The 23,652-nt window shown below is 41.2% G+C and overlaps 1 protein-coding gene across 4 annotated transcripts in view; it reads right to left on the bottom strand.

Moving 5' to 3' along the window:
- The window catches only part of ABCB1 (ATP binding cassette subfamily B member 1), a 106,953-nt gene that overhangs the window by 69,230 nt on the left and 14,071 nt on the right, over positions 1 to 23,652 (bottom strand). For 3 of the 4 annotated variants that reach the window (XM_032643320.1, XM_032643322.1, XM_032643319.1), the window contains exons 4-7: positions 21,172 to 21,343; positions 7,517 to 7,568; positions 4,458 to 4,649; positions 3,865 to 4,036 (exon numbers count right to left, since the gene is read on the bottom strand). In XM_032643320.1, coding sequence (XP_032499211.1) covers positions 3,865 to 4,036; positions 4,458 to 4,649; positions 7,517 to 7,568; positions 21,172 to 21,343 — 588 coding nt within the window. The remainder of the gene's footprint in view (positions 1 to 3,864; positions 4,037 to 4,457; positions 4,650 to 7,516; positions 7,569 to 21,171; positions 21,344 to 23,652) is intronic. The other variant, XM_032643321.1, reaches the window with a different exon arrangement.

The following is a 23,652-nucleotide window of genomic DNA, read 5'->3' as shown; positions in this document are numbered from 1 at the left end:
TCAACATTTTACCACTTATAATTTTTGGTTCAATCATCAAATATGATTTAGAAATCTCCTGGAGAAAGAAAAGCCCAAATTTCTGCTCTTTCCATTGTTCCTTTTCCCTTCCTGATGCTCCAGTATTTCTTATATCACTTCCCTTCTGTTTGAAGAGCTTCACTTAGCCAGTCTTTAATAGTAGGTATGCTAATGGAAGGTTCTTCTATAGTTTTCCATGATCTGAGAATGTTTTTTATTTCCCCACCATTCCTGAAAAATACTTTTACCAAGTATTCAGTTGACAGTTCTTTTCTTTAAGAACTTGAGAAATATTCTGCCACTTCCTTCTGGTCTTTTGTAGTTTCAGATGAGAAATATAATGTCATTCAAATTTGTGTTCCGTAGTAGGTAACGTGTTGTTGCTCTTTAGCTGTTTTTAATTTTTTTCTTTGTCTTTAGTTTTCAGTAATTTAATTACAATTTGTTTAATCATGGATTTCTTTGAGTTCATCCTGTTTGAGGTTAGCTTAGCTTCTTGGATCTCAAGGGTTTTTTGGTTTTTTTTTTTTTTTTTGGCTGCACTGGGTCTTCATTGCTGCGTGCGGGCTTTCTCTAGTTGTGCCGAGCAGGGGCTACTCTTCGTTTCGGTGCACAGGCTACTCATTGCAGTGGCTTCTCTTGCTGTGGAGCACAGGCTCTAGGTGCAGGGGCTTCAGTAGTGTTGGCTCGCGGGCTCTAGAGCACAGGCTCAGTAGTTGTGGCACATGAGCTTAGTTGCTCCGCAGCACATGGGATCTTCCCTGACCAGGAATCGAACCCGTGTCCCTTGCACTGGCAGGCAGATTCTTAATCACTGCACTACCAGGGAAGTCCCGGACCTGAAGGTTTGTCTTTCACAAATATTGGAAATTTTCAGCAATTATTTCTTCCAATACTCCATCAGCCTTACTTTTCTTTCTTTTGGGACTCTGACGGCAACAAATATTCTATCTTTTGTTATTGTCCAACAGGTGCCTGAGGCTCTTTTCATTTTCCCTGTTTGGGGGTGGGGGGGTGTGTAAATTCTATTGTTCTACCTCTCTCTTGTCATCTCCACTTAACAAGATTAAGCCCATCCATCATGACTTTTATTTCTGCTGCTATATCTTTCCGTTCTCTAATTTCATTCTGTCCTTTTTTCATAACTTCTTTTTCACTGCCGGTATTTTCTATTTTCTTTGGTTTCAGGAGAATTTGTAATTGATTAGTGAAGCATTTTTATGATCACTGCTCCAAAATCCATGCCGAACAATTTTAACACATGAATTATCTCGAGTGGTCAATTAACTGTCTTTTTCTCTTTCAAGCTGTGATTTTCTTTTTTGGTATGACAAAAGTGATTTTTTATTATATCCTGGACATTTTGTCTATTATGTTAGGAGACTCTGAGTCCTGTATAAATCTTTTATTTTAGCAAGCAGTTACCCTCTTTGGGTTTAGCATGCAATTCTTGACCTACTTTTGTGAGCTATGGTTCCAGTAGCAGTTTTACATTCAGAGTCTTTCTGGTATTATTTTTTGCCAGCATGGTTTATCTAGAGCTGCTGGGGCCCCTGCTTCTGCTACCTGAGGGAGTGGAAGTGATTTCTTAAGATCAGACCACCAAGTATCTCTTGTAGGGGCAGGATATGGTAGCTTCCCCTCCCTGTGCCCTCTAGCTGACCCAGTGTCTCTGGGTGGGGTTAGAAAGTTACATGTAGAGATCAAAGGAGGCCTCCTGGACTAGGAAGCTTGCTGGGACTAAGTCCCTTCCTGTTCTACATTCTTGCACTGGTGCCTCTGGGTTAGGGAAGACAGCCTCAGGCTCACAGGAGCTTCCTAAACTGGGCCACATTTCTTTTTTAATATGGTTGACAACCAGGTAACTTAAGAACTTTATTTGAAACCATACCAAAAGCTTATGGCAGAGTGAACTTAGGTCTCCAGCAATAAGTCTAGGGCTCCATTTATTAAAGAAATAGTATCTGAAGCAATGCACAATTACTTATTAAGAGATTAACTTACTGCTTTTTCCCGTAACTTAACTAGAACAAACGTGAATATATTTTAAAACAGTTTTTCAACAAATACTGATATGAAGCATCTGCCATCTGACTTGCTTAATATCCTAGTAAACAAGAAAATCAATTAACACAAAAGCTTCTGCCAAATATTTCAACAGACTAATGCAGAGATACAATTTAGCCACCAAGAACACCACTTAAACACTGTGTTAGTCTCAGCAACAAATAACAGAGTTCTCAGAACTTCAATTTCTTCCTCCATTAAATGAGATAATACCTATACTTCAGAAAAATATGTATTTCATGCCTTTGAGGAAGAAGAAAAGATAATATGATAGAGTGAGGGGAAAATATTCTGTAATATTCTACAACCTCCTTCTTCATATATAGAAAATATTACAGTTAAATACTGCAAAAGGCATAACATCTGCTAATTCTGGGGGAGATTAAAATATGTTGTTATTTTATTCTCTGAAATTCCCTGGGATTTTTTAACCTAAAAAATGGGATATGGGCTTCCCTGGTGGCGCAGTGCTTGAGAGTCCGCCTGCCGATTCAGGGGACACGGGTTTGTGCCCCGGTCCAGGAAGATCCCACATGCCATGGAGCAGCTGGGCCCGTGAGCCATGGCCGCTGAGCCTGTGCGTCCGGAGCCTGTGCTCCACAAGGGGAGAGGCCAGAGCAGTGAGAGGCCCACGTACCGTTAAAAAAAAAAGTGGCATCTGGATAACAAGGTCCTATTGTATGACACAGGAAACTATATTCAATATCCTGTGATAAACCATAATGAAAAAGAATGTATATAGATGTATAACTGAATCACTTTGCTGTACAGCAGAAATTATCACATTGTAAATTAACTGTACCTCAATAAAATAAGTTTAAAAAAGAAAAATATGTATTTGCCTGACACAGTAGATACTAAAAACATGGCAGTTATTGTTTACAATAACAAAACAATATCCACCCTACAGGGTTAAGTTTTTTAAATTTCTTAATACTTACAGCCTGATTTATTTTGTGTTAGGCTTGGCTTTGGTTGGCCCTCTGTTATTTTATGACCTTTTGCCACATAAATGTGTAATGCTTTCTCTAATTTTTCTTCTTCTCTAAGAAATTATGTACTGGGCCAATCTCTCCACTGCCACCCACTCTTACATGAAATCAGTTTAATATGAACACCACACGCAGTCTTGAAAGAGAAAGGCCTGTGTATGGAGGTGGGGAGGGTCGTTTGTACTGCTCTGCCTTTGTGACTGGGAGAAAGAACTGTAGACTTTGGATTGACATGCATATGGGACTAGAAGATACCTCTTTTTAAAAAACTGTTTTCACACCAAGGGATTTAAGTAGGTATAAACAGTCATTTATAACGCTGACAAAACTGTTCAATCAATTACCAAATTAAATTAAATCTACAAAAACATTCAAATCAATAATGGTTATTGAATGGGACCTATGTGTTGTTCATTGAACTTGAAGCTCTTCCTGAATCCCTACTTATGAATATGGAACTGGCCACCAGGGAACACAGCTCGCCAAAAGCTGAGCACGCCTTTTACATGAAGGCAGAGGATGAGATGGGACAGCGACTTCTTTCTTTCTCATCCCTTCCCCAAATAACTGCAGGGCAAGGACAGCACAGAGTCCTTGGTAGGTATAAGACTCACTGAGATTGCACCTGCTTATTCCCACTGATCGTGAAGAGAAGGTTCGAAACCAAGTATCAAATATAGAGTCAGGGTCATCAAGTGAGAAAAACAGCCTTCCGCTGCATGGAGTTATGGGCTGTTTCGGGAGTGGAGACAGTTTAAAATCTGGATTCACAGGCTTCACCTACCTTTGCCCAGATAGCAGCTGACAGACCAAGAACAGGACTGACGGCTAAAATCACAAGGGTTAACTTCCAACCTTGTGTAAATCCTACTGTAAAACCGGTGAAGAATGTTGCCATTGACTGAAAGAATATTCCAATTTTGTCACCAATTCCTTCATTAATTTTGGAGACGTCACTAAACGAGGAGACAGTGTTAGAAATAAACATCAGAATTGTGAACACAGAACTTTCCTCCTGAACCTAGCTGGTTTTCTTGTTTGTTTCCGTGTGGGGTAAATTAGCTTACATCTAGGATCTTGCACAGTCATGTCCCCAGCAAGCATCACGTTGCTGCTCTAATGCACACTCCCAGAGGATTTTCTCGAGTCTGGCAAGCCCAACACCTCATTCATTGCTAGTCATGCAAGTCCCCTCATACCCTGCCAGGGTTCTGGGAATGAAAAGATGCGTGAGACACGACTGCGGCTCAGAAGGAATTTCGTTTCATAATTACTTCTGAGTGATGCACTAATGTCTCCTAACAGATCTGATGACTTCTCTTTCATTTTGTGAGAGTCAGAAGCACGTCGGAGTTCGACATAAACCCAGGTACTTACTCTGCGAGCCGGGTGTTAAGCTCCCCAGTGTCATGCATGTCAAACCAGCCTATCTCCTGCCGCATGATAGCATGAAAAAACTGTTTTCTAATTTTGTATACTTGTCTTCCTGCTGCCAGGCACCAGAATGAAACCTGGATGTAAGCGGCGACAAGCACGCCAGCCCCGATTCCACTGTAATAATAGGCGTACCTGAAAAACGACAAGAAAACTGCACGTGCTCTGCTTTCTCATCAATGCACCTTCCCACAACAGACCACTCATCCTGCCTTTTCTGGTTGTCTGGCTATCTTGACCGCCTTCACAAGCAGAGTTGATGGTCGGCATCCAACTATGGCTGCCCTGTTACAGTGTCATGCTTAAGAGTGTGGTTTCTAGGGCTTCCCTGGTGGCGCAGTGGTTGGGAGTCCGCCTGCCGATGCAGGGGACACGGGTTCGTGCCCCGGTCTGGGAGGATCCCACATGCCGCGGAGCGGCTGGGCCCGTGAGCCATGGCCGCTGAGCCTGCGCGTCCGGAGCCTGTGCTCCGCAACAGGAGAGGCCACAACAGTGAGAGGCCCGCGTACCGCAAAAAAAAAAAAAAAAGACTGCGGTTTCTGTTTTGGCTCAAAGCCCCGCTCTTCACTTAACTGCTGTGTAGCCTTGCTTAACCTTTCTAAGCCTCAGTTTTCTGACTGGTAAAATGGAGAGAAGAACTATAACACAGTGGGACTTCCCTGGCAGTCCAGCAGTTAAGACGCCACGCTTCCACTGCAGGGGGCGTGGGTTCGATCCCTGTCTGGGGAACTAAGATCCCGCACGCCGCGAGGCACGGCCATTAAAAAAAAAAAAAAACTGTTACACAGTAACGTATGAATACACTTGGGCCCATGCCCAGCACAGAGTTAGCACCCAGAGAATGCCGGTTATTGTGAAAGACTTGTGTGGTGCCTTGAAGCATCACAGCATCAGGTAATCTACCGCTGTCATCCTGCGTAGTTGGATTACCTCCGTATCAGCTGATGAGCACTTGGGGTGGTTTCTGCACATTGGAGAGTGGAAACAAGTGACAGAATTTGCCAGAAAGTGGAACCAAGAGATGGAAATGGTCCCCTGATCTTTTGGGTTATTCATCTGGCAGAGCTTAGATGCCACGGGACAATTGAAAATGAAAAGTATTGTTATATCATCTGCCCAACTGGCCATCATAAGTTATCCTGAAATGCTTAATGAATCAAGTAGCAGTCCTTCCAGTTTAAATTCTAAAAATAAAGAACATGAGCATCTTCTAAATCCAGACCCTTGACCATCTAGAAATGCTAAATCTGTGTTTCCTCATCTGAGTCTTCATGCTGAAAAAAGCAAGCAACTCATGTGCTTCACTAAGCACTTACATTTTAGGTAAAGACAAACATGCTAAAATGAAATACAGGATTTAAAAGTTTTTAAAAGTTCACTACTTGCCACCCTCAAAGAAAAATGCTTCTATAAACCATGCAGAAGCTATAAGAATGGCATTGTGAAAAAGAAACGAAATTGAGTTATTCGTAGTGAGGTGGATGGACCTAGAGTCTGTCATACAGAGGGAAGTAAGTCAGGAGAAACACAAATACCGTATGCTAACACATATATATGGAATCTAAGAAAAAAAAAAAGAAAAAAAGGTCATGAAGAACCTAGGGGCAAGACGGGAATAAAGACACAGACCTACTAGAGAATGGACTTGAGGACATGGGGAAGGGGAAAGGGAAGGGTAAGCTGGGACGAAGTAAGAGAGTGGCATGGACATATATACACTACCAACCGTAAAACAGATAGCTAGTGGGAAGCAGCCGCACAGCACAGGGAGATCAGCTCGGTGCTGTGTGACCACCTAGAGGCGTGGGATAGGAAGGGTGGGAGGGAGGGAGACGCAAGAGGGAAGAGATATGGGAACATATATATACGTATAACTGATTCACTTTGCTATAAAGCAGAAACCAACACACCATTGTAAAGCAATTATACTCCAATAAAGATGTTAAAAAATAAATAAATAAAATTAAATTTAAAAAAATGGCAGTGTGATAACCATATAGTTGCTGATGTCAATGTTTGCAACCTGGTGTAAACATATCTTCCCCAAGCTATACCTGGTAATTTACAAAGTATTTATCAGGGAAGATGTAATTAGAATACTAAATTTTACTTAATAGATAACAATATTGAATTATTATCCAAGTGTTAATGATATAGCGAGACAGTTAAAAAGAAACCTCATTTAAGAAGTAGAATGCATGCTTTGACAATGAATTAATGTATTGTAGGCCGTCAGTCTATGTTTACTCAAAACACACCTGTGTTTAAACATTTATAAAATGATTACAAGACATTCTGTTTTTCATCAATATTTTAAAAATGCCTCTCTATAGGAGTATTTGGAGGTAATTCTCATCTTTCAAAATATGGTCAAATATCTCCATTTTCCTCAAATCTACAGAACCATTTATAGGATAATGTGGAATCATTATCTTCTGAATCACCAAGTAATACCTTTGGACATGTTTTATAAGCTGTTCTAAGAGCAAACTTCAAGATAAGTAAATCATTAATGAAAGCCTCCCCAAGGTAACTTAAGGTTAAAAGGACTATATTTATTCTGGGACGCCTTGTTTCATATATTAGAATTAGATGCTGTGTTACAAAAAAAAAAATCCTGTTGACTGATCTCATGATATCATGACTAAAAATATCCAGGAATCAAACTAATAATTACAAAGCCATTGCAAATAATGTGATTCCTAATTTAACTGCATTTTAAATAAGGCCACTTTGAACTCCTCTAATTTCCCTATAGATGATATTCTATATTTACCAATGCATACCTCAGTCCAATCCAGGCTTAACCTTAACTTTAGCACATCTTATGCAGCAAATTATTTTCTTTAAAAAAAATATCCTACGTTGTATCCTCCTAGAAACAATGATGTTGCTCTCCTCAAAACTTTGAATCTTTATTATAATAACGCAAAATTTTAAACATTGCTACAACTGGACTGAGACTGAAATGCTTGGCAATAGTAAGGAAAACATCTACTTACGTGGTCATTTCCTCCTCCAGCTTTTTGCCGAAATATGTACTGTCCATAAAACCTAGATTATCACAAAGCATATACCGTTATGTCTCTTTGTTTTCCATTAAAAATGAATCAAACTTGTGTCACTTAACAATTTACACAAAAATAGGTCAAACTGATTTAATTTCAATTATGTGTAAGCATCACGGCATGCATTCAAATCTTTTACTACCAGCTGTGTGCAACCACACACACACTAAATTCATTGAAGCTTATTTGCAAGAAGAAAGCCACACTGAGTAAGGAGTCTGTCAGCAGAAATACTAGTGTCCCTGGATTAAAATATTTTATGCAATAGCACTGCAAGATGACATAGAGAAAAATCTTTTCTAGCCGCTTTGTCCTGATAAATATCAGTGCAGACTTGACACTAAAGCACTTAGTATTTCAAATAGAACACTGCATTTCTCCAGTTTTTATTTTTATTTTAAAAATATAAAATACAGGGACTTCCCTGGTGGTGCAGCAGTTAAGATTCTGAGCTCCCAACGCAGGGGGCCCGGGTTCAATCCCTGGTCAGGGAACTAGATCCCACATGCATGCCACAACTAACAGTTCACATGCCACAGCTAAGGAGCCTGTGAGCCACAACTAAGAAGCCAGCGAGCCTCAACTAAGGAGCTCACCTGCCAAAACTATGGAGCTGGTGAGCCACAACTAAGGAGCCCACCTGCCGCAACTAAGGAGCCAGGGAGCCGCAACTAAATAAATAAATATAAAAGAATTGCTAAAATATATATAGAGAGAGAAAATACAAAGAAAAATGTCATAAATACCAGTCAGCTCATCATGCATTATTAGCAAATGTTAACGCTTTGGGACAAGGTACATTAAAACTTTAACACCCCCGCCTAAATACACACACACACACACACACGCACGCACTAGCCACTGTTCATTATTCTGGGGTGAACTTTTTTCAGATTTTCTTTTCTGTATGCAAGTATACACATACACATATACACATACATGCTTATTTTAAAAGGCAGAATCACAGTCCACACTCTGGCCGATTTTCCATGTCAGTATGTGTGTATATATGTATATCTTTATTTTTTCTAAGTTGCATCTATTTCAGTTGCTTCCAATATCTTACTTTTACAAGCAATGCTGCATTAAACCTGTACATATATATTAAATACGGTGAATATTTTTGCAGGGTAAGTTTTCATAATCAAGATGGCTGGATCAATAGGGAGGCACACTATAAATCCTGTAGTTATTTCAAAAGTTACAGTGTAACGTGAGACAGCCTGTGTCAGATGAGTGTGATTTTGACAGGTGCAGGAAAGAGGAAGAAAAGTTTTTCTGGCAAAGGGAACAACATAGACAAAAGTTCAGCACATGTCTGAAGAATGAATAAGCCGCTTTGGCAGGGGTGTGGGTGTGTTGTGTGGATGGAAGGAGGTGGATATATGGTTGAAAGATAATCTAGGCCCCACAGGTATGGTGTACAAAAACTAGTAAGTATTCCCTGGTTTTGAGCAGAAAAGGACAAGAGTAGAGGTTTGGTCTAGGATGACTTAGCTACCAGAAATGTGTAAGTTTAACTGGAACAGGGGAGACTGACAGATGGAGCTACTGCAATTAAGTAAGGAAAGAGGGTGGAAATGAGAATAGGAAAGAAGGAAAGTACCCATAAGATTTAGAGAGTGAGAAGTTACAGGCTCTAGCAACCGATGGAACAGAAGTAGCAAGAGTAACAATTAAAAAAGAAGACCAAGACCTTGAGTTTAAGCATCAGGACAAGGGTGATGCCATGGTGGGACATAAGAAGTCAGCAAAAACATGAGATCTGGGCAGATGTGAGCAGATTATTAGTTCAGTTCTGAAAATCTTTATTCTGTGGTACCTGGGACATTCTACTGAAGATGTCCAGTAAGTATTCAAACTGTGGCCCTCCAGTTCTAGACAGAGTTAGGTCTTAAGATGTAGCAGTCTCACATCTTAGAGGTCATAGCTAAATTCAAGAAAGAAAAAAGCCATCTCTTCTAACCTGTGAGGACAGGATGGCAGGTAGGGAGGAAATGACAACCAAGCACAGCACCCCACGGACGGCTACATTTAGGAGTAAGAGAGAAAGTAGGGAGTCATACAGAGATGCAGAGATGTAGCAAAACATGCAGCAGAGAAACTCGACAGCTTCCACTTTATGTCAACTGGAATAAGTGTACAGATAAATTTCTAATCAGTTACGATATTGCTTCTGCTCCATATTTTCAAAGATAAAACAGAATATTAAATATTGATAGCTGGGTGAAGATTTTTCTCCACATCAGTCTCAGAAGATGTCTCATTGCAGATGATCTAGGCAGGAAATGTCAAGAGTGTGTATCACAACCAAATCAAGACAAATTTTCAAGTCTAACTAAATACCTGTTTTCTACTCATTGCTACTACCAGTTTTCTCAATTCTAGAGATAAGGGACCAAGAGAATTTGAACAAACATTCTTTGGCAACGGTGGCTTCTAGGTCTACCATCACATTTATTCAGCTCAGAAAGTAAAAATTATGTTCAAGGTCAAAACTGAGTCCTTTATGTTTATGTGTACAATATTCTCTCTCTCTCAGTGTGTGTGTGTGCATATATATATATATATATAATTTCAGTCATCAGAAACCAACTCTTGCACCAAGTACCTTTTATTTGTGCTTCGGTGGTGCCAAAGTGCACCAGTAAATTAAAAAATGGAGCATTCAAGTCCTCTGACAGAGATGATCTCTACTCACCAAAGAATGAAATAAAGATATGTTCTTTAGACTCCCTCCAATCAACTTTTCTTTTCCTCCAATCAACTTTTATTAATTAAGAGCTCTCTGGCCCAGAGATTTTTCTTGCCTCTATGAGCTTCTCATAAAATTCTTATCCTGAGGCATTTTTTTTTCCAGAAAACCAAAACTTTCAGGCTAAAATGACTTTAGAGATCATATAACCCAATAACTTTTTACCTGTATGGATCTCAAAGGGCTACTGCCCAGACCAACCATTATAAAGAAGAATACTGGAAAAGTATCCCAAAATTATTATTATTTTTCAGTGAGAAAATCCAGAAACTCTCTGGGCTGTATAACAATATCAGCCAAATAATCAGTAGAGAAAAGCCAAATTTTTTTTATCCTAAAACCAAATCTTTTTTTTAATTATAGTTGATTTACAATGTTGTATTAGTTTCAGGTATACAGCACAGTGATTCATATATATATATATATATATATATATATATGTACTTTTTTTAGATTCTTTTCCCCGTATTGGTTATTACAGAATATTGAGAAGAGTTCCCTGTGCTATACAGTAGGTCCTTGTTGGTTATCTATTTTATATATAGTAGTGCGTGTATGTTAATCCCAACCTCCTAATTTATCCCCACTCCCCCAACAAGAAAAGGCAAACATTTCAGTGTAGCTTTTATTTTAATAAAATACTTGGTTGGGGCTTCCCTGGTGGCGCAGTGGTTGAGAGTCCGCCTGCCGATGCAGGGGACGCGGGTTCGTGCCCCAGTCCGGGAGGATCCCACATGCCGCGGAGCAGCTGAGACTGCGTGTCCGGAGCCTGTGCTCCGCAACGGGAGAGGCCACAGCAATGAGAGGCCCACATACCAGAACCTCATTCTCCTGGTTCTCCCGCCACTCTGATCCCTCTCTCGGTCTCATTCACCGGTTCCTCATGCTCTCCCTCCTCTCTCCATGCTGGTGTTTCCCAGAATTTTATGCTCACTCCCAGGATGACCTCGACCACTTCTGCAGCTTCAGTGACTCCTGCATCTGTCCTAAAGCCACTAAAATGCTCTGCGTCCTCACGGCTAGTGCTCTGGTTCAGGTCTCCGTCATCTCTTACCTCTGCTCTAACAAGAGCCTCCTAACTGGTCTTTCTACTCCAATCAGATCTTTATATTGCCACCAGATTTTATCTTTGGGAACAAGAATATAATTATGTTGCTTCTGTTAATAACCTTCAATGACAGTCCACTGCATGAAGGATAAAGTCCAGGATCCATCACATGTCCTATTGGTCCCTTTGTAATCTTACCACAATAAGTCACACAATGACTTTCCAGATGACTTTTAACCCCACACCTTTCACCTCATCACAGTAGCCAGGGCACTGCACAGTCACCATCTCGGGGTCGGGGTCGGGGAAGCTGCAGCATAAAAGAAAACAGTGCCCAAGTCTCTGCTTGACTGTTGTGTTCCTGAAGTCTTTGCCCTTGGGGACTAGAGAGGAAAATGGGCACGACAAAATATTTTGCTTAAATTTCATGAGACTAAGCTCCGCCCTTTTAGACTAAAAACTACTTTTCACATACTAAGATGAGAGGCAGTAGAGAAGTGATGACAGCTTTCCTCCTCCAAGCCTTATTCGTTCCCCTCTCTCTACCCTTTCACCACGATGTCACTCCTGGAAAAGACCTCTCCTCCATGAATGAGCTCAATATGACCTCCTTCCAAGTGGCTTACCCCCAAAGAGGGTGACTGACAGGATTCCAGAGTAACTGACACGATTCAATTTACTAAATCAACACTAGAATAGACATACCATGGTTTATAGCCATCTCCTCCTTCCATTCCCATTGGTGTGACCTCCTAGAGAACAGGAGGGTACATTATCTTTGTACTCTCGGTGCACACCCTGCTCTACCTGCTGTACGCAAGCTTGTCCCAAAGATGTACAAAGGTTTCACAGAGCTACCACACATGCAGACCATTTACGAAAATATTCCAACCAACCATTCTCTTATTTTGTATATGCGTCTCACATATTGTAGAATTAAACAGAGAGACAACAGACCACTACCCTACTACCTGGGGTAAGGAAAGCCTTTTCTAAAACCAAGTAAGGGACTTCCCTGGTGGTCCAGTGGGTAAGACTCCACGCTCCCAATGCAAGGGGCCCAGGTTCGATCCCTGGTGGGGGAACTAGATCCCTCACGCATGCTGCAACTAAGAGTTCACATGCCGCAACTAAGAAGTCTCCATGCTGCAACTAAAAGATCCCGCATGCCGCAACCTTGCTATTTTACCTGGCAAGCATCCATGACAGATGTAATTTACACCCAGGGACTCCCTGATTAAAGACGTTAGTAAACCACTGCTTTCAATGGTCTTCAAGGTCCATTCTAGCTCAAGAATGCTAGGATTCCAGTTTTCCCAGTCTTGTGCAGGAAACTCCATCAAACACAAGCAAGAGGATTAGGACTGACATATATACACTATCATATGTAAAATAGATAGCTAGCAGGAACATGCTATAAAGCACAGGAAACTCAGCTCCGTGCTCTGTGACGACCTAGGTGGGTGGGATGGGAGGGAGATGCAAGAGGGAGGGGCTGTATGTATACATAGAGCTGATTCACGGCACTGTACAGCAGAAACGAACACAACATAGTAAAGCAATTATACCCCAATTAAAAAAAAAAAAAACACAAGCAAGAGGAATTTGGACCTTCTGCCTAGATCAATCCCTCTGACACTTGCCTGACAGTGTGGCTGAGCTGACTGCACGTGACAGAGGTGACTCTGAGAGCCACAGTCACCTCACGTGTGCTGCTTTCACACTGGCCTGAAGAGCTGTGCCTTGGGGCTGACCTGCCTGATATATCAGTACGTAAGTCTACAGGATGGCACCTTAGGGAGAGAAAAGACCAAGTGAAAAGTACTAGCGTTTGCTTCAATTTTAGGCAGAGTTTGAAACCACAAGTAGAGTGGGAAAAATACCAGAATAAAAGGCAGGATTCCTGACCCAGGAACTCAGCTCTGTCCACTAAGAAGCAATTCCATTCTGGTCACTTTGTCTCAACTTCCTGAGCATTGGTTTCCACATCTATCAAATTATGGGTTTGGGCCAGATAATTTTCTAGGCTCTTTTTCACCTACAAAATTCTGTGATTCTGTCTTTCATTTATTCATCCCACTTCTTAAGCACCTATAATGGGTCACATGTTGTCTATCTTCATTTTTTTCTGGCTGACTTTTATAATATATTGTAGAGATTACATTCTAACTAATCTACTTTTTGGCTCGAAGAAACATTTCCCCAATACTAACCAAAAAAAACAAAAAAATCTGACCATACTACACTACTACTACTATTCCAGAAAAACTAGTCATATTTTAAGTTTTAACTCAAACTTAAAAATAAACTACCACACTGGGACTTCCCTGATGGTTAAGACTCCACGCTCCCAATGCAGGGGGCCCAGGTTCAATCCCTGGCCAGGGAACTAAATTCCACATGCATGCCGCAACTAAGAGCCTGCATGTCACAACTAAAAGATCCTGCACACCACAACTAAAGATCCCACGTGCGGCAACTAAAGATCCTGCACGTAGCAACAAAGATCCCACGTGCCACAACTAAGACCTGGTGCAGCCAAAGAAATAAATAAATAATTTTTAAAATAATGAAATAAATAAGCTGCCACACAAAACAATATACTTCTAAATATTCTGTCATTATTTGGTATTCAATTTTCCAGAAATTTATCTCTCAGAATTTTTCCCATGAAATGGTTAGCAGCAGAGAAAAGCCTTGAGCAAATGAAAAGAAAACATCCATCACAGAAATTTTTATGAAGTACTTAGAACTGAAGTATTAACTAACATTCTAGTCTGGAGAATACTCATAATGCTAGCCTTGAGGACAGAGATGGCAATGTTTTCTGTTTACAACACCAAAGTCTTGAAACACACATTCAAGATCTGCATATGATTTACATGCTCATAGTTTAAGCAGCAAAATACACATATTATTTTTGAGAACTGGCATTTTACAAAATTTCCATGTTCCTCATATGAGTTTCAGAGAAGTGAGAGTAGAAATGGTAAATGATAAATATAAGTTATAAATATATTTCCACATTTCCCCTTTTTCTCTGAATTATTAACTTGTACTAGAATTTGAGTATCTCATTTGTTCCATTCCTCAGCCCACAATCTGGTAGGAGATTAAACAAAACCAACCATGATATAGTTATGGAGAAAGAGAGAAGCCATTCATGTGGATGTACCATCGACTGAACCATTAGAGACAATAAATAATGAAGAGTTTATGTGAAGAGTACTTCTGGGTGTTACCCACAATGAGACACGGCAGATCTCCCTCACGTACTTTCATTTCTCGATTAACACATAATCCTCACTGTCTTCCTTTCTGGGTGTCCCTCTGTCTCCTTCAGTGCATGGACTTGGTACTGGTCTGCATGGGTTCAAATACTAACTAATTACTAACTCTATGACCTCAGGCAACTTAAATATACTCAACCCTCTGGGCCCTGGTTTCCTCATCTGTAACGTATAGATAATAATAGTATCAACCTCACGTCCATGAAAGAAATAAAGGAGTTAATATATGTAAAGCACTAAGAACAGTGCCCAGCACGTATTAAGTGCTCAATAAAAATTGGCTTTAGTTACTGCTAAAAATTGAGTCTTCCTCAAGGCTTAGAACTCCCCATTCCTTTTACTTTTCCCCATATCCTATCCCAGGAGATTTATCATTCCTTCAACTCAAATGTTGTCAAATCTCTAGTCCAATTCTTTATGCCAAGATTCAGTCTCATTTCTTAAACTGCCTGGATATCATTTACACTTGTACGCAACTTGTCACCTTTAACACAACGTGTCTAAAATCACAAGCACCTTTATCCAGGCTCATGTGCAGGCAGTGAATAGTCTCATGAGGAAGATGAGAATTCACAGAATACTACAGAATTTCAGCAGTGGTTAAGTTCTGTTCACACAGATGACTTTGCAAGGCCCAAGTCGTCAGAGATTTTAAGGCAAAGGCAAAACCTAACAAGATAGATATAAGGGAGAAGGATGTCAGGAAATCAGATCCACAACAAAAAGAACAGAATGAAGGCCACTGTCTGATAAACAGAGAAAGGCATTGGGAGAAGAGAAAGCCTTTGAGGGGTCTATTACAGCAGCATAAAAGGATCTGCCTGGGGCTTCCCTGGTGGCGCAGTGGTTGAGAGTCCGCCTGCCGATGCAGGGGACACGGGTTCGTGCCCTGGTCCCGGAAGATCCCACATGCCGCAGAGCGGCTGGGCCCGTGAGCCATGGCCGCTGAGCCTGCGCGTCCGGAGCCTGTGCTCCGCAACAGGAGAGGCCACACAGTGAGAGGCCCGCGTACTGCAAAAAAAAAAAAAAGGATCTGCTTGCTCAAAAAGTTTTTCAAACTGTCTAGTTAAATCCTATGTTTAGTGTAAAACTCTGAGGCTTTCAGGAGCCTTAGCAAATCTAAGTCTCCTGAAGCAAGGAATACTTCCTGTCCAACAAGGAGGCTCTGGTACCTAGCCTACCCCCACAGAGAGGTCATGAGGTTCTACCCAGGGAACGGCAAGAAGAAAGGTCTGAGAGTGTCTGAGGCCCCAGTAGGCTGGCCCTCCCACCAGAAGCATCAGAGAGCTCATTTGCCCTCGGCTCCAGGACCAGCATCAAAACCTTTGCTATCCACTCCCCTCACCTAGGCAGCTTTCAGGACATTTGGAAGTCTGAATCTACAAACACATTTATGACAAGATACTGAGTGTTCTAGGGTAAAAGTTACAACAGAGATAGCATGGAGCCTTGAAAAGACACAGAAGGATATACAGGGGAGTGGCAATCAGGAATGGTGGTGAGAGAAGGGTATTAACTGTATTTTTTAATTTAATATTTGTTTTTAAATGGTTTTACTTGTCACATAGAACATGTCTATTTTGTGCATGAGAGAGGTACCATCTGACCAAACTTGGTTATCACCTCCTCTTGGAAGCCTGCCATGATTCCTAGACGGAGCCAGACACCCATCCTCTCCTTCCCAAGTAGTTTGTGTATCTCTGTATCATAGCACTAATCATATCCAACTGCATTTGTTGGCTCCCTTGTCCATTCTGCCCATTATGCTAAATTTCTTGGGGGATGGGAATGAATACTTAGGACACATACTATGGCTGGCTCACAGAATGCTTTAATACATATTCACTGGTGGACTGATCGAAGATAATAACCCCCTACTCAATACCCTGCCTCAGAGATTGGCAATCCTTTCCTGTAAAGGATCAGATAATACTTGAGGCTTTGTGGACCATATGGTCTCTGTCACAACAACTCTACTGCACCACTGTGTTGTGAAAGTAGCCACAGATAATACTCAAATGAATGGCATGGCTGTGTTCCATTAAAACTTTATGTAAAAAAAAAAAAAAAAAAAAAAAACTTTATGTATAGATACTGAAATTTCAACTTCATATCATTTTTATGTGACACAAAAATATTCTTCTTTTAATTTTTCCCAGTGATTTAAAAACGTAAAAATCATTCTGAGCTCACAAGTGGCATAAAAAGAGGCAAGAGGCCAGATATTGCCCACGGGCCAAAGTTTGAGGACCTTTGCCTTCCGTGATAGGCCTGCCTAGCTGTCCACAGTTACTAAGGAAATGCCGCTGAAAGGGGTAATTCACATCTATAACACGTACTGAGTGATTTGCAGTATGCCTTTCAACAAATATGAAAACTGAGGTAGTATCACAGAGCTCTATAAAGATGAAATGAGATAAGGAACCATATCATCACTGCAGGTTACGAAGGTTCATTTGTGAGGAACATGGAAGTATGAGTTTCCTGTTGATAATAATAACAATAATTAACATTGAGTACGTTTTTATGACTAAATTCTCTTCCATGAGCCTTAAATAAGGAATCCACTGAATTTTCACCACCATTCTATGAAGTAGGTTCTATTGTTATCCAACCTTTTTTTGAAGTTGAGAGATTAAAGTATGAAAACATTCCCCAAACCTAACTAAAAAGTGGGGCAAAGGTGGGGTTTCAGTCACAGGCAGCCCAACTCCAGAGCCTGCACTTTAACCACTGAATACAGTGCCCCTCAAGAAGGTGACACAGACAGAGACAAAACTTCCAAATAGTTCTCTAAATTTTCCCAAGATTGGAAGAGGGAGCTGAATGGGAAGGATTGGCAAGAAATGCAACGTCAACTACTACCCCCGTTGGAAACCCTATGATCCGGACATCTATGAAGATGCAGTCCAAACCACCAGCTTACGAGCTAATGCAGAGGCCTAGGAGGAGCTAGTCCCCACAGCTGGACCGTTCTGAGAACTTATGTATGCTGTTGGGTAACTAAGACAGGTGACTGCCCATCTCACATGTCTAAAGGTGGACCAGGTAACAAACACCAAGACATAGTAATCGTCAGTACTTCTACTTAAAGAGATCAATTATTTCCTTATGAGAGTAAAGGCCAATTAACATCTGGGTGATGGAGATATAATGTATGTATATGTTAACGCACTTGGTTGTTTTTTTTTTTTAAAAAGACTAGTCAAACATGCACCCCAACGTTCACAGCAGCATTATTTGCAACTGCCAAGATATGGAAGCAACCTAAGTGCCCACTGACAGATAAATAAAGAAGATGTGGTACATATATATAATAGAATACTACTCAGCCACAGAAAAGAACAAACTTTTGGCACTGGCAGCAACATGCATGGACTTGGAGGGCATTACGATAAGTGAAATGTCAGACAAAGAAAGACAAATATTGTATGATATTATCACTTATATGTGGAACCTAAAAAACACAACAGGGCTTCCCTGATGGCACAGTGGTTAAGAATCCACCTGCCGATGCAGGAGACACGGGTTCGAGCCCTAGTCTGGGAAGATCCCACATGCCACAGAGCGACTAAGCCTGTGCGCCATGACTACTGAGCCTGCGCTCTAGAGCCCGCGAGCCACAACTACTGAACCCGCATGCTGCAACTAGTGAAGCCTGAGCACCTAGTGCCCATGTTCCACAACAAGAGAAGCCACCACAACGAGAAGCCCGCGTACTGCAATGAAGAGTAGCCCCCCGCTAGCCACAACTAGAGAAAGCCCGCGCACAGCAACGAAGACCCAACGCAGCCAAAAATAAATCGAATAAATAAATAAATAAAAACACAACAAACTAGTAAATATAAGAAAAGAGAAGCAGACTCACAGATACAGAGTACTAACTAGTGGTTACCAGTGTGTGTGGGAGCAATATAGGGGTGGAGGAGTGGGAGATACAAACTACTGGGTGTAAGACAGGGTCAGGGATGTATTGTACAACACGGGGAATATAGCCAGTATTTTGTAATAACTGGAAATAGAAAGCAACCATGAAACATTGTATAAAAAAAAATTTAGGGGTTTCCCTGGTGGTGCAGTGGTTGAGAGTCCGCCTGCCGATGCAGGGGACACGGGTTCATGCCCCGGTCCGGGAAGATCCCACATGCCGCGAAGCGGCTGGGCCTGTGAGCCTGCGCGTCCAGAGCCTGTGCTCCGCAACAGGAGAGACCACAACAGTGAGAGGCCCGCATACCGCAAAAAAAAATTTAAATTAAAAAATAGAAAATAAATTTTGAAGAAGACCAATCCACATAGCACAAGTGAGTCTACTGTGGCCCATCCAAGTTCAGCTCTGCTAGCTTCAGGCAGCCATGTAATAGTCTACTCTTCCCAGACTGGGCCAATTTTCAACAGTTGTGTTAATAGCCCAATATTTCCTGATAAACACAGCTGAGTTCAGCAGCTGGCCCTCCATGGAATGTATGCAGGTACACAGCATAATAAGTAGAACACCTCCCACAGTTAGATCAATGTGTGTGTCTGGATTTCATAAAAAGTGGGTAGGATAAGAATGGGCACAGATGTACATATAAAGTCAGCTGAGCTGCCACAGAGCCCTGAAAAGTAGTGAGAGAACCAACTCCAAAGAGTATTGCTAAATTATAGCATGCCTGGGAACCAACGAACTCAGAGAGCACCAAGTGCTTCCCTTTGGTGAACGGTATGAAAGAAAGGTGCCAGTCCAAACGTAGAACAACATCTCTTGCCAGGTCCCTTTGAATGCCATGAAGGGGCATAATAAATGCGTAAGAATTTTACTGAGCTCAAACATACTATAAAATTTTCTGGCCCAATTCATTACCTGTCTTCACAGACCTGAAGCAGTCCCGCCTCAGGGTAAACAATGTGCTCTTCAGAATCACAAAAAAGAGCTCCCCGGATCCACAGACAGGTATCAGAGGATCCATAAATACCCCCAATTGGCATGCATATATTCTGGGGGAAAGGATTCATAGCATTCATCAGAGACTTATGCAAAAGCTACATCACTTTATTCTCCCGTGTGTTCTCAAACAGGCCTTATCAAGGTTTCTACCCCTTGACTGCACAACAGGCTGTAAGTCTTTGGGTATGCTTGACCAAAGGTGACTTGGGAGCTCACAGCTATCAACCAGTCCCTCCTCAATCAAGTTCGAGAGTGTGAAAGTGTGTGTGTGTGACACCCTAGTCCATTCACTTTCTCACTCTCCTAAGAAACTTGTTTTTTCTTTTGGCCATGCCACAAGGCTTATGGAATTTTAGTTCCCCAGCCAGGAATCAAACCCAGGCCCTCAGCAGTGAGAGCGCAGAGTCCCAACCACTGGACTGCCAGGGAATTCCCATAAACTTGTTTTTGATCTCCTTTCTTTTTCAGCCAAATGTCTTACTTTTTATTTGACTGAAAAAGTTGAAGTTATCAGAAGAAAAGTTCCACAAATTCTCACGTCCTCGTCTACCCACCTTTGGGCATTGACACTCAAATACTCTCTCTTCCCACCCGTTATTGTGGGTGAACTATTTGTGCTCCTACCTCAAGCAAGTATTCCATCTTGAGCATAAGATTCCATCCTTTCTCAAGGATATCACTCAAACAAATTTCTTTCCTTTCTCGCAGAGCATCACTTTCTCCTCTCTTTTGGATCATTTCCATTAGCATACAAACAAGCTGTTATTTCTCTCATCCTAAAACACACACACACACACACACAACTTCTCTTGTCCCCATTTCTCCATTTTCATGTTTCCAAGGAGTCTAACCTGGGACTTCCCCAGTGGCGCAGTGGGTAACACTCCAAGCTCCCAAGGCAGGGGGCCTGGGTTCGATCCCTGGTAAGGGAACTAGATCCCACATGCATGCCGCAACTAAGAGTTCACATGCCACAACTAAGGAGCTTGTAAGCCACAACTAAGGAGTCCACAAGCTACAACTAAGACCTGGTGCAACCAAATAAACAAATGGCTTTGAAAAAAACAAAGAGCCTAACCTGTGGCAATGTCCAAAATTAAATTTCTGGTGTTTACTGCCAAAATACTCTCCCCTCCACCTTCCTCATCTCAACTGATGGTAACTGCGTCCAGTTTATCCAGTTTATCCAGCTAAAAACTATTGAATCATCTTAAACTCCTGTCTCTTATACCCACGTCTAATATGTCAGAGAATCTCGCAAGTGATTCCTAGTTATCATTCAAAGTCCAGATTAGGCTCCTATACCTCTTCCTGAAACTGCCTGGGATATTTCTGACTTCACAGAGCTCTCTCTTTTTCTACGTATCTCTACCAGCACTTCCACTGTATACTCTAAGGCTTGTGAATATTATCTTCTGGGATTCATTACAAATATGAACTATAGCTCAGACCCCTCCACAGCACTAAACACTCTAGTGCATATTTAGTAAGGGCTCCACAGGCTTCATTCTGAGTGAATGATTTTTCTGCAAAGATTCCAACAAAATCAGCACAGCAAACAATACTTACTTCCATTAGTTAATCCTGAAATCGTTAGGTTTCCTAAACTTCCTGCATTTGCAAAGCTATCCGTCATGTCTCCAAACACCAGCATCATGAGGGGGAGTCCGGTTCCATGGATGATGGCGGCCACAGTCCCCAACACCATATACAGCTTATCAAGCCAACTCGAATAGCGGAACTGAAGAATGAGAAAACACAGAGAAGAGGAACAATCAGCACAATTTCACGGACGGTTAGCTCTACTTTCCAAATATATCTGAAATCTAAACAGTTCTCAGACTACTACTGCGACCACCTTGGTCTGATAACCTAATTAGAAATAGGCATTTGGGACTTCCCTGGTGGCACAGTGGTTAAGAATCCGCCTGCCAATGCAGGGGACACGGGTTCAAGCCCTGGTCCGGGACGATCCCACATGCCACGGAGCGACGAAGCCCGTGCGCCACAACTACTGAGCCTGCGTGCCACGACTACTGAAGCCCACACGCCTAGAGCCCATGCTCTGCAACAAGAGAAGCCACCGCAATGAGAAGCCTATGCACTGCAACAAAGAGGAGCCCCCGCTCACCGCAACTAGAGAAAAGCCCACGCACAGCAATGAAGACCCAATGCAGCCAAAGTAAAAAATAAATAGATAAATAAAAATAAATGTATTGAGGTAATTTAAAAAAAGAAAAGAAAAGAAATAGGCATTTGTTTCTTTTTTTGAGTTCTGACCTTCTTCTTTATATTGGACTCAGTCTGTCTTCTTTTTTTAAATTGAAGTTTAGTTGATTTACAATATATTAGTTTCAGGTGTGCAACAGTGATTCAACAACTTTATGGATTATACTCTATTTAAACTTATTATAAAATATTGGCTATATTCCCTGTGTTGTACCTTGTAGCTTACTTATTTTATACACAGTAGTACCTCTTTAATCCCCTACCCCTATCTCGTCCCTCCTACCTTCCCTCTCCCCACTGATAACACCAGTTTGATTTCTGTATCTGTGAATCGATTTCTGGTTTGTTATATTTATTTGTTGTATTTTTTAGAGTCCACATGTAAGTGTTAACATCCAGTATCTGTCTTTCTCAGGTCTGACTTATTTCACTAAGCATAATACACTCTAGATCCATCCATGTTGTTGAAATGGCAGAACTTCATTCTTTTTTATGACTGAGTAGTATTCCACTGTGTGTGTGTGTGTGCCACATCTTTATCCATCCATCTGTTGACGGACACTTAGTTTGCTTCCATATCTTGGCAATTGTAAATAATGTTATTAAGAATACTGGGATGCATATATCTTTTCAAATTAGTGTTTTTCTTTTCTTTGGATCTATACCTAATAGTGGAATTACTGAATCATATAGTGGTTCTATTTGTAGTTTTTCAAAGAACCTCCATACTGTTTTCCATAGGGGCTGCACCAATTTACAGCCATACCACCTTGAACATGCCAGATTTCATCTGCCTTCTTCTCTTACGTATGCGGGTTTCATGAGAAGCATAGGACATTCTGGGAAATTACAAAAATCTACAATGACACCGTAACAGAAAGACAGCATTTGTGACTCTGATTTCCAAGAATGGAAGCGACTTTTCAGCTCAAGATTTTTCAACCCAGAAAAATCACCATTGAGGAAACATGTGTTGTGGCTTTAAAAAAGTGGCTTGGGTCAAAGATCTGCTACCTAACAGCATTAGCACAAATGTGAAATGATGTTAATGTAATTAGGTCTCCATAGTAAGAAGGAAAAGGAGAGGAATGAGTTAGATGCATGCTTCCCAGAGACCAGTACAGACGTGCATAATCTCTTTAACTGCAGGCAAATTGAAAGAAAGAAGAGAGGGAAGGAAGGGAGGAGTGGTGGGGGGGGGGCACGGGAGGAAGGAAGGAAGGAAAGAAAGAAGGATTTGTAATCAAATGAGCTTAAATTAATGACGTATCTTCCATAATCTAAAAACATCCTATTTACAAATTAAAACCTTTAAGGGAGAACACGTTTTGCCTTTTTTTCGTATTTCATTGAAACACAGGCTAAATTTTGCCACTATTTACTTTGTCTTAACTAAGCATTCATCCACCTAAGGAAAAAAAAAAAAAGGAGTTAGAGATGAGCAGAAACCATTTAGTATCTAGTATCTTCTATCAGAGACTATAAAATGGACAAAGTATCAAATTCCTCAGTAGAGGAAGAGAAGATGGTTGATACACAAGGATTTCCCCTCATCACCAACCCCAAGGACATTTTACCTCGAAAACTAACGCTGGCTATTATAATAAAAGCAAGCAGGCCATGAATATAAATATTTACTAAATGCCTACTCAATGACTGAAAAAAGCCAGAAATAAATATCAAAGTTACAACTCCTGCTTCCAGAGTGTTTAAAGGATGGAGGCAAAGCAAAAAAAGTATATTCAATATACATTCTGCATGCCTTGACAGCATGGTATAGAGTGTAGAGCAGATACAAAACTGAGCGAATGGGTCATTGCC

The sequence above is a fragment of the Phocoena sinus genome, chromosome 9, assembly GCF_008692025.1.
Source record: "Phocoena sinus isolate mPhoSin1 chromosome 9, mPhoSin1.pri, whole genome shotgun sequence".
Lineage (NCBI taxonomy): Eukaryota > Metazoa > Chordata > Mammalia > Artiodactyla > Phocoenidae > Phocoena > Phocoena sinus.
This window is presented reverse-complemented; position numbering and strand designations above follow the sequence as displayed.